This window comes from Macrosteles quadrilineatus, unplaced genomic scaffold (genome assembly GCF_028750875.1).
Source record: "Macrosteles quadrilineatus isolate MER2022 unplaced genomic scaffold, UCM_ALF_1.0 Scaffold_1__1_contigs__length_201487025, whole genome shotgun sequence".
NCBI lineage: Eukaryota > Metazoa > Arthropoda > Insecta > Hemiptera > Cicadellidae > Macrosteles > Macrosteles quadrilineatus.
This window is the reverse complement of record NW_026542594.1, coordinates 181,219,717-181,232,038: the sequence shown is the minus strand read 5'-3', so window position 1 is coordinate 181,232,038 and position 12,322 is coordinate 181,219,717. Positions and strand designations below refer to the sequence as shown.

The 12,322-nt window shown below is 34.1% G+C and overlaps 1 protein-coding gene and 1 long non-coding RNA gene across 2 annotated transcripts in view; one reads left to right on the top strand and one right to left on the bottom strand.

The window, feature by feature from the left end:
- The window catches only part of LOC128991093 (peroxisomal acyl-coenzyme A oxidase 3-like), a 33,569-nt gene that overhangs the window by 13,634 nt on the left and 7,613 nt on the right, over positions 1-12,322 (bottom strand). Inside the window, exons 6-10 of the mRNA XM_054413823.1 lie at positions 9,980-10,154; positions 9,593-9,708; positions 8,557-8,717; positions 5,183-5,305; positions 3,055-3,175 (exon numbers count right to left, since the gene is read on the bottom strand). Coding sequence (XP_054269798.1) covers positions 3,055-3,175; positions 5,183-5,305; positions 8,557-8,717; positions 9,593-9,708; positions 9,980-10,154 — 696 coding nt within the window. The remainder of the gene's footprint in view (positions 1-3,054; positions 3,176-5,182; positions 5,306-8,556; positions 8,718-9,592; positions 9,709-9,979; positions 10,155-12,322) is intronic.
- On the top strand, positions 6,410-8,445 carry LOC128991108 (uncharacterized). Its single transcript, XR_008490597.1, has 3 exons — positions 6,410-6,500; positions 7,225-7,401; positions 7,920-8,445. It is a non-coding gene; the product is annotated as an uncharacterized LOC128991108 (long non-coding RNA).

Sequence of the window (12,322 nt, the reverse complement as noted above, 5' to 3'; positions counted from 1 at the left end):
ATTCGTTAGGTGGTTTATGTTTGTATATCTGTTACCGATGGACAGGTTTGGGACAGGACAGTTTGGGATTTTTCCCCGTGCAGAAAAAGGTTCATGTTTAATAAATATTGAGTAAACATTATTTCAGATAGCAATGACAAACAAAATCAATTTGCAGTCTTTGTAGCACTGTTTGATAATAACAAATAATAGATTGTGACATGACGTAATCGTGACGTTTCAGTCGAGGGAGCTCAAACCCTACAGAACTGGGGGTGTTTTTGGACTAATTCCTCCTCAGTCCTCCCAAATAATGGGTCAAAAACACATTAGTTACATAAATAACAAAATCTTTAACTAAAATAAATCATATTTGGTGCAGTTTAATTGTGAAACATCAGTTATTATGATATACTATTGGATAACCACAAACAATTATTTGAACCGACAATCACTGCAATTTTTAAAACCGTGTAGTTGTAAGGCTTGATATGGGTTGCCAATAGAAAAGCAGTAGAGTATTTAGTAGGGGTGGGCGAGTACTCGACTTTCGAGTAATTACTCGAGTTTTTTCAAATACTCGACCTCGAGTCGAGTAGTAATTACTACTCGAAAACTCGAGTCGAGTAGTTATAAATAGTCCCACTTCACGATTTTCTACACCCATATTTAATAAATTATATTTTGTTTTGTGTTGATGCCTTATTTAATCCCCATTCCTACAAAAAACAACTAAACCTCATATAGGTTAGACCAGCGTAAACCAAATGTTCAACAAACACCCATCGTCATTCGGCAGAGCTAGCAAGAGGACTACTAACAGACTTTCACTTTCCTACAACAGTCAACAATACGTCTCGATAACGATACAGTAAGTTGAAATAAAGCATTGAATGAATCTATCGGAATTGCAATCGATAGTCAACAAGGGAGTCTCGTGACTAGTATAACAATGGCAGACGATTCTTGAAGACATTATAAAATATAAAGTACAGTATCAGATTTAGTTTGAATTGCCATAAAAATATTTTATACCAAAATATAGAAATAACAAAATATTTTATACCAAAATATAGAAATACAACAAATAAAATAACCTGTTGTAGCATATTTTTTCACATAAATCGGTATTGGTGTTTAGTTTTACAAACCGATAAGTTACTGCAAGGAACATCGATGCATCTGAATGACGCAATCTCATTGGGTCTTGGCAGAAAGAAAAGATCAGTTCCACTTTAAACTCAGTGTTGCCAGATGGACGATAATTGTTGTACTTTTACAACTGTGGTATTGGCGTAAACAAACTATAAGTATAATTTATTTTCTAATCAGTTTACATAAACATGATTAAAATTAGTCAAACTATTAATTTTTTTTACGAAATAAAAGCTATAGCAATTTTATGATAATTTTACCGACATTATGGTGTAATGATAAAAATATGGCAACGTCAGCCCTGCAAAACAGCTGTTTGATGGGAAAACAAAGCAGAAGCAGAAAGCAGAATGAGCAGACTGACTAGAGAGAGAGAGAGAGAGAGCAGATATGATGACAGCTGGCGTAACAACAAAACGATGGATTGGAGTGATTGAAGTTATATCAATGTCAGTTTTGAATGTTTTTATTTTGAAGTGAATTTGTAACTAAAAATAAAATTGATTTTGTTAGTGGAAGTTTAATAGAAATTAAAATAAACATATTCTGTTTGTGATTTTGATTGTGCAATTTTCAATCTGGTGGCAGAAACATGACAACTACTGTTTGAAATGTAACTTAACCTAGAAAATGTGAGTTTATAAATAAAGGCCAAATAGGCTATACCGGGCTACAGTGAAATGTGTTTTATTTTAAATTAAGTGTTTGATGTGGGATTTTATTTCGAGATAATAGGCCTACTATGTTTTTGTTTGATATTTTCAGTCTGTCAGAGACGACTGACTTGATCATTCTTATAAATGTAATGGGTGAGGAGGATAGCCCTAGTACCCATAACCTTCAAACTTAAGACAGATGAAGTGCTTATCTAAGTGATTATTTTAAAATACCTAATTGCATATTGATGTTTTTAACTTGTGATACAATATGTAGTTTGATATTAGTTTTCTGATTTATAAATAAATAATTTATTTTTATAAATTCTGTTTCTTATTTGAATTGAAATCATTCTTAAAGTTACCTTATTAAGTTAGTTAGTTAGGTTGATTATCATGTTAGTGAGGAGGAATTAAAGGCAAGAAAAAATAAAACACAATAACAAGTGATGTGTAGGCCTAAATAATTTAATGCTGCAGCCAACAAGTAGTCTAGGCCAAATTTGTTATTAGGCCTAAGGTAGGAGGTACTAATAATTAGTAACCATATAACTTAGAAAATTTGGTATAGCCTAAGTACTTAAACTACCTATTTAGGCCTAGGCAGGGTTTAGGCTAGGATGAAATTTGTTTCAGCAAAATCCTGCAAACTCTCTGCAAAGACAAAAACTAAGTTAACTGTAGAAAAAATATTCTTCAATAACTTAAGCATTTAAAACAAAAAATTCCAGTAGGCTAATATTACATTTGTTTGAACATTACATCTTTCAATTTTATTTGTAGAAAATTTGCCATAGGCCTAGCCTGCAAAACAATGCCAAACTTAGCATTTTTAAGTTGTGAATAGCTAAAAATACTACCGCAGCTTAAACCCAGGGCCTAGGCCTAGGCCTACTTAACGCGCAACTACTCGACTCGACTCGATACTCGAGTTTTTACTCAAATACTCGACTCGACTCGACTCGAATTGAAAAATCACTACTCGCCCACCCCTAGTATTTAGCTTTAATAGGCCAATTCAAACAATTTTTTAATGTTTACCTATCCTATGTTTACTCCCTGTCATCACTGACACCCTCCTCCCCACCCCATATTGTGGACGTTTCCCGCAATCAATGGGATATCATCGTCTATTGCGATCGAGGTAGAATCACTGACAGTTGGAAGAAAACCAGACTCAATACTAAATCTCCAATGTACTACATATCTAAAATGCTGTATATTTTCTCTAATACAAATATTCAAATTTCCATCTCACACTCACATTTGAGATAACCATGACCACCACAGGCCTCTCTGCACTCCTGGATGGCGTCTCGAGCAATCCAGCCGGCCAGAGGTTTGGCAGCACTGGAGATGACGTGGAACTCTGTCCCCAGCCCAGCCTGTACAGAAGAAGAGGCGTGCAGTAGAAGATGTAGGGAGACAGGTTGGAGTTTAAAAAGGGAAAAATAATGGGAAATTAAATAAAGTAAGAAGATATATGTTAGCCCTAGTACCGAGTGGTATGATAACAGGTGTGTTGGGTAGGCACAGAATTTGCCTTGAAAGACGAGGATTGGAGCTGACAAAAGGAGAGCACTCCAAAGTTTTCCAGGAAAGCGGCCTGGTGAATATGTCTCTGACTTAGACCAAGGGTTTAGGAGGGGCCGCCGTGCTTCAGCCAAAGAAAAAAAAAGCCTGTACAGAATGGCAAACCTAAATCACCAGTCAAAGATTGCCAAAAATTACCATAAAAGTTTAATACATGTTTTCTACTGATTCCAGTTGTGACAACATCTAAGAGATTTTACATATCATATCCCAATATTCTCGTCCTAAAAATTCCCAAATTATTTTAATCACACCACAAAAAAAGTTAAATTTTTTGTATATAACATTGTAAATAGTAGGTAATTTTTTCAAATCTCTATGTTTGAGGTTCAGGGAAATTTTTACTTAGGGAGTCCTAAATTTTACCATAGACAAAAAGAATTAAATATAGACCCAGACCGTCAGCTGTGCTGCGGTTACCATAAGTTCTGGCGCACACTGCTGGGAGCGCCATGTAGTTACGGCGTACACGCTATGTAACCACACGGCGCTCCCAGCGGTGTGCGCCAGAACCTATGGTAACTACAGCACGGCTGACAGTCTATATTTAATAATTTTTGTCTAGGATGTTACTTACTAGGGAAAATATATGTCTGATCCATTTTGTTGTCTATACAAGAGAGCACCTCAGGTAAGCTTCTTGAATCATATCCTAACTATAATATCTCTTCCTTAAAAAATTGTACATGGTCTTTCTTTAAAATATTAAACATAAATCAGATCATCCAATTTAATACCAGTTGGTAAATAGTTAATATGTTCTATAGGAAATGCAACCAGTTCATCTAAACATTTAAAAGTAAAAGCCCTCACTCACTCATTCATCACTAATTCTCCAACTTAAATAATACGTGAAGGCGATTTCTATGAAACACTACTCCTCTGTTAATAATGATTTTTACAAACGACGTGTCAAAATAAAGTTGTTTTTTTGTAAACGCCCCTTTCACCAATTCCTGTAATAAAAGTCCTTGGACTTTGCCCCACAGGCCATCGAAATCCTAATGTATTTCTTATGAAGAAAAGATTTTGTTTACTTAAACAGAGGAATAATTTGTATTAATTGCAGCCGTTTATAGTAAACACATGATACACACAAGAGTGTTCGTTTTCAGAGTGAGTTCGTTTTCAGTTTCGATAACTGGAGTGGAATGATTGATTACACTATCTTGGAGTTGACTCTTTTACATAGGAAATTATCATGACTGTTAGGGTTATTTGTTTTGAAATAACACCTATAATACTTTGCAATTGCTCGAATTCGAGCAACAGGTGCACTAGTTTAAAAAGAATTAAAGAATCTCAACAGCTGATTCAATTAAACAAGTTGGTTCTATGATGTTTGATAACACTAAAAAGTTACAAGGTTTACCAACAGGCGGCACAGTTTTTTTTTTTTTTTAATTTATGACAACAGCTAATTTGAACCAAGCAGAACTGTCAAAGTGCAGTAAAAAGAGAATTAACTGCACTACTGGCAAATTAGTATATTCAAATTATATTCAAGGATAGGCCTATAATTAATTATTCTAAGATGCAGCAGGAATAGTATTTTTGTGAAAAACATAATGTAGGTTGTTCCAGGGCCCCAGTGATTTTAAGCTCCTGGTATAAGGACAGTTAGACAGTAAATTAATGCAAAAGGCAATCTCAGCCTTCACTGGGTTCTTAGTAGTAGGCCTAATACAACACCAAATTATTTCGGGCGAAGCCGATGGGTAACAGCTAATTATCAATAAATGATTCGTAGTTTTGAATCACCATTCAACCAAATAAACAGTAGCCTCTGTTATACTTACTGCCTCTTCTTGGTTTTGCCCAGTCATTATCTGAAGTTGAAACTCTCCAAACTTGCGACATAGTTGGTCGCTGAAATTCTTGATAGCAAAAGTAGCGGCCAAGTATGGTAGCAACCTCCATTGCTGTAAAACGAGGAAATTTATTTAATTGAACACATTATTTGTTGCACATCTAGTAAACTTAAAGACAAAGCTAAAACATGCAGTAGACTCCCTCTTACCGGACGGCCAGTCCGGATAACGGGTTTTCCGGTTAAACTGACGTCCCCCAAAACTCGTTGAAACGGACCGTTTATGCATACAGGTAATGTATACATATTTCACTTAAATTTAGGAGAGGATTTTATTTAGACACGTGATCACTGGTCTCTTTCCCACGAGAACAGTCTTGTCAGTACCGCCCACTTCTTGCCGATCTGGTCCGGTTAAACCGATGTGCTGATAAAAATTGTCCTGTTAAAGAGACGCCATTTCCGCCGAGTGCAGTCCAGTTAAACCGATGTCCGGTTAAAGTGTGTCCAGATAAGAGGGAGTCTACTGTAAGTCAGAAAAAAACTATGATCTGCGATTGATAATGTTGTAAGACAAAATCTAACTTTATATAGGCAAAGCTGATAACAAATCTAAATTTCTACGGCAAATAATAAATGACCGGAGGAAGACAAAATCTGATAGAAACACAATAGAAAGTTATGAAAAATGTAAAAACCATGTACAAGAACAAGATCCTACCAAAATAAGAAAAAAAAAACTTCTTAAAGTTTAAGGAAGGATGGAAAGATGCCCAAATGGCTTTAAGGGAAATTGGTTCAAAGGAATTATCAATCATGATGTTGAAAGGTTGGCATAGATTATTTTTGTAAATTTTAATAGTTTGCCCGATATTTCATCGAAATCTGATGATGTTTAAAAACATCATTGAGTTTATTGCCTTTATGACTTTCTGCAATGCTGGTTGAAATTAAGTGTGGCGTTTTAAAAATGTTGTGGGTATGTTATTATCTTCCGTATCTATGTTTATTCTATTGTTTGTGGATGTTTAGGTACTAAAAACAAGTTCTTTACAAGTCAAAATTATATTGATCCATTTGTTTCCTTTGTATGGTTTATAACGTGATAGAAAAATCTACACAACAATAGAGATTGATATTACATGAAGCTATTTACAACTTCTTTCTTTTATATCTACAAATGAATATACTCATTGAATTTCAGATGGATAACCGTGACAAGACCCTTATCAAAAAAACTGATTTCTACATGAGTAAAAATCCCAAATACTTTTCAACTTCAATAGAGTGAACAAGTAGGTTAGAGGGTGAGTAAAAATACAATACTACAAATGTTTAATCTCTCACTAGAGGTCGGCCGCTTAGAAAACGACCTCCTCCAGCATTGGTTTAGCATTAGCGCGCAGGTCGTTTTCTAAGCGGCCGACCTATAAATTACTTTTGTCTCATGTAAGTTGGATTAAAAAGATAATTTGATTGAATATATTGCTTTTGGATTACTTGTTATAATTACTTCAAGAGTTTCTGAGTTCTCAAGATTCATGGAAAAAATATGTCATTTATTAAAAAAAATACAGATGGCTGTAAATATAGCATCAACTTATCCCAAAATTGTAGTTAGTTTTTTAGTATTTTTGGGGGAATTTTGAGAAAAAACAGAATCAGTTCTGAATTGAGTTGGTAACACTAAAAACATTTAACATCATAGTAAATTTTTATTACCGGCATTTACACTTTTGTCCTTACACTGTGTTGTGCTGTGTTGTGTTGGTGTTGTGTTGTGTTTGTTTTGTGTGTGTACACTTGTTGTATGAATTAAAGGTATATAATTAGCTAGGGTAGCTAGGGGTATTCATGAAAATGTTTCAACCTCCACACAAAAGATTTAGGTCTAAACACTATTATTATTTACAAGCATTACGGTATATATTTTTTACAAAAACAAAAGTGTGAACGGATTGTTACGTAAATATCAGAATGGTATTTTGAAATTCCGCCAAACAATGTTATTAATGACATGTTTTATTTCAGTCCTTCCATTTTTGTTGGCAATCACAATGATTGGATTTGGATCCGTGTTGTTCATGGGATTCATCATCTGGACAACTTTCACCGTGTCTTTAACGTTAGACTATTTAGACCACTCAGTGGACGACTTCAAGAACAACATAGAGAAAAATTACGATTTCTCAACTGCAGATCAATCAGGTAAGAGAAACTCCTTAAAGATGGTTGTAGATAAAATTTTACTATAGGTAGACATTTTACCAACTCTTTCCTAACAGACAAAAAAATTTAATTTTGGTATGAGGGATTGAAGGTAGTTAAGTTTACATTGTAAATAAACAATATGTTTGCTAAATGTATTAGAAGAGTAAAAAAAAAAAAAAAAAAACTATAAACTTTGGTGTTATTAAACTTTAAAATTTGCAGCCTACAGCTACAATACAATAAAACGGTACTGAAACGATAATGAATGAAAACTGCCATTATGCCTGTGATGAAAATAGCTTAGAGGCTATTACCATTGATTATACATAAATAATCCGATTAATGCATCGAGAGTTTCGTTGATTAAAATCTAACCTAAAATCAGTACACTAAATTGCCACAAACAAGAAACTTGTATCAAAACAAGCTTTAGATTTTACAATCTAGGATAAGTCCAATTGCACTGTTTAAAATCAATGCTACTGCTGCTGGCTGTAACCTATGTCTATTTTCAGATAGGGCAGAAGAAAAAGAAAACGTCAAGAGAGTAGTTACAACTGCAAAATCTGCTCAAACAGAATATAAATGTCAGGACGATATTTGCTGGGATTAGAAGAAGGGAAAAGGAAGGAGAAGCATGGATGAAATAATATATGAAATAAATAAATAACCAGCAAAGGAGTTTGAAATATACTTCTAGCATTTGTAGATTATTTAAATTTACATATTGGCATGTCTGTTGTTTATCAAGTTAATGTTAGTCAAGAATATTCATACTTTCCAAGTCAAACTGATAGAACGACTAATTGTAAGCTATAGTATCTGTTATGTCACATCAACTATCTCAGCAACAAAAAATAACTTAAACAATATAATCTTAGAAACTAATGCAATGTGTGACTGACTTAGAGAACTAAGTTCTTTAAAAAAAAAATGGCGACAGCTGGTCCTTTCAGATGGTATTTCTGGTTCAGTATTCAATAGTCAATAGAAAGTAAGTTGCCATTTCAGTTTAACACAACTAAAAAGGGTACCTATTAAAAAGAGTAAAATAAAAATATATATTCACAGCGGCATGTTCTGTCATTTGATTACACAAACTTTTACTTCTCAAACAGACAACAACTTTAAAGTTATAAATTGAAAACTCACCTGCAACTGATATTCTATGATTGGAAGTTCCTGATTCTTTGCTCCAAACTGTTTACGGACAGCCGAGTATCGTATGGCAATGGGCACGGCTTTGCTGAGGTATGCCACACAAATGCACACAATACTAACCCTTCCTTGGGACAGCATTCCGAGAGCGGCACCTACAACAGAATAAAGCAATCAAGAACAATATTCACTTTAAAAAAATAATACTAATTTCATCTAAATTTAAATATTGTCAATTAATGTCATGTAACTAGTTTCTACTTCATGAAGAAGTCATCCTCAGGCGTCCAGTGGATGTCAAAATAACCACTTCATCAGAAGGTCGTCGATACACATTATGGTACATTCACACACAAACACGCTCACAAAAACGAACACGGACATAGTTACATAAAAAGACTCACAGTCTAGACGCCACATTCATCCGATCGTGATGCATCATCCTTAAGTTACCATTAATTTGTCTTATTCTGGTTGTTTGTAAATGTACCTTTTTATGTAGCTATGTCCGTGTTGGTGTGCGTGTTTGTTTGTGAGTGTACCATAATGTGTATCGACGACCTTATGATGAAGTGATTATTTTGACATCCACTGCACACTTGAGGAGTACTTCTTCATGAAGTTGAAACTAGTTGCGTGACATTAATCGCGACTATTGGATTACATAGAAGCAGGTATTTAACCCAATTTATATATTCAACGTAATCCGGAGGCTAACATCAACAAATCTAATTTTATTATTGCCTAAAAGATTTTCTGCTTTTAAAATGTATTTATTCTATTTACTCTCTCTGTCCATTCCATGTATTAATTTTAGTAGTATTTTAGGCCAACATACCCTGAATTTCAGTAAATATCTGGCAATCAAAATATTTGCCTATGCTAATGTGGTACAGTTATAATTAAATAGGATAATTGGTGTCCTACTGTACTTACAATATTCAAAGTCAATGTTTTTACCTCCCACAAATTGTATCAATTAGTTAACATACTTATTTTCTTTATTACCAATCAACTATGAATAACCTACCGAATCTTTTGTTGGAGTCCTTATACGGGCTGACATATTTTCCGTCTGCTGTCACGTCACCCCCTCGGTTCAACAAACTCTCATGTGGAATGTGGTAATGGTTGAACATCACGAACCTAAAAAATCACAAAGGTTACAGGTTTGCTGCTTAGGTAATAATTTAAATGCAGTAAACCTATTAAACTGAATACTTTGACAATGTCAAATAATTGTATAGCCAAATACAAACTATCCTGAAAGTACTGATTTAGTAGTAACGTTTAGTCCTAGATATGTTTCTTTTCTAAATAAATCAAACATATTTACATTGACAATCACCTTAGTCAAAAGGCCCTATCTTATTGATATAGTAGCATTGACCAAGAATCAATACCCACCGTCACTTACCCGTTGTCAACCCCGTTGAGCCCCGCCTTCTCCCCCATATCCCCCGCCAGCACGCCTGGGTAGGGCCTCAGAGTGCGTGGGTTTCTGATCGGAGTAACAAACGCGTGCAGCCCGTGATCATTTCCATCAGGAGTGATCAGCCGGGCATAAACAATTGCATAAGTTGCAGTTTTTCCTGTGAAAAGATATAGTGGATAGGTTTGTAATTTGTATGGCATCACTTAATTAGTTTTTTGTCTTGGTAGTGAGTGTAATAAGCTGATGACATAATTCACCATAGGAAATTAAATTTGAATCGTTATTTCAATAAATGTTAACAAGGAAAATTAGTAGGAAGTCAAACAAGAAAAAAGGTTTTGGATCATAACCTGGAAATTATAGATAGGAATTTTGAAAATCCCCATATTTATTCTTGTACCTACATCAAGTTCTCAGATTTGTCTCGATTGAAGGTATACTTAGCCAATTTACTAGATGGTTGAGACAAACGCACAGAGAACAATCGGGCGCTGAATACCACATACAGCTAACAGATTTATTGTTGCTCGATACAGACTATAGAGCAATAATTAAACCTGATCCAAAAATTGTTTGTGATACATGGAGTTATGTTTTAGTCGAGTTATCACATTTAGTACAGTCTTGGACAGAGACTCAATGGGAGTGAATTCCCTTATATGGGAGTAAATGAAAGTAGAAAATTGAGATAAATAGGCCTACTATTTTAGGTCCCGAATATCTTGATTGTAATGAACAATTTTATTAGAAAACTAATGAATATTTTATCATTAACTTTTAAATTAATTTTCCTACATAGCTTTTTCTGATCATTTGTTGAGAAATTAAAACAAATTTATATTAAATATAAATACTGAATATAATATTTTTTTTAGTATAGCAGACAAAAATAATAATCAGAATGCAGTAAAAACAAGTTAAATACTTATAATCTTTAGAGGTTTACATTTAACCTTGCTTATCAGTGGCATTACATGATTGTTGTTGTATCAGGTGAGATAGTACCTTCAGTGTTTAACATGAGTCATCAATCTGCAGAGAGATAACACACTTAACACAACAATTATGAAGTTTTTTCCAGTAAGTGGCTTTAACCATTACCTATTGTATACATCCTATCTATGTGGACAAGCTGTCCCCAACTTTTTATTAAAAACGAATGTGCTAGTGTCTAAAATTCTATTTTATGCCTTTTTTGTTGCTGACATGGGTCGTAACAGAGTTGCTATAGCTTACAATAAATCATTCCATGAGTTTGACTTGGTAAAAAGTTTGTATATTTGACAGGGATCAGTAAATTTATATCAGCAATCTGTTGGTGGCTCACAACTACGAGGATTTTGGTTAAAAAAACTGGTGACTAACATGGGGATTGAATGTCAAGTTATATCAATAGTCAAAGATTTAACCCTGTCTTTAGCCTATCTTGTTATGTTAAACATTAATGAACTTTCATTTAAACTTATGTAATTTACTTTTTTAATTAACTCTATTTTATGAGTACAAAAATCAAAATGACTAAAAATCTGTTTTCAGGGCTCACACACACAGTAAGGATTCTGAGCTATCCTAGTTTTTTTTTATGAAATTGAAATTGTTAAAAGTGAAATACTGTAGACTCCCTCTAGTTCGGCTTCGGTTGGATCGGCCGCCGGATGGTTCGGCCCGGTCTCAGGAGGACAAGTCATATCGTCGCGGGCGAATGAATTTTGACAGGATTCGACTTAAATCTTTAGTTTCCGGCCATGAGTAAACAATTCATGTCAATTTAGTTGACGGGTGCTTCTATGGGTGAATTGTTGCATATGTAAAACTATGTTACATAACCTCAAAAATACCAAAAACCTTTAATAAATAGTTTTTCTTCAGTCTAATATGTTGAAATGCAGTGTAAAATTAAATATTTCAGAACATTTTATCTAGTAGGTTCCCCCATTATTGTTTTTGAAACACCACAGTTTATTTGACAAAGAAATTAAAGCAAAACAAAGAAATTGTCGTTAGCTTCAAGGTCAAGCTATCCGCTTGCACTGACAATCATCTGCTCTTTACATAACTGATGTCTGCTGTGCACTTGCTATTTCACAACAGTTTGTGATTGGGTGATTAGTCCGTGGCAACTTGTTGCATGTGTGGATGAAGAGAAACCAAAGAAAGAATAGACAAACAAAGAACAAAGAATAAGCGGTATTTAACGTCATCCATTGTTATCTTTATCATACTTTACGACTTTACTTATTATCTTTAAGATTAAGTATTATAATTTTATGCTGTTTATGAGTTATTTAATGTTTTTATCAACATTCTTATGTTCTGAAACAACAT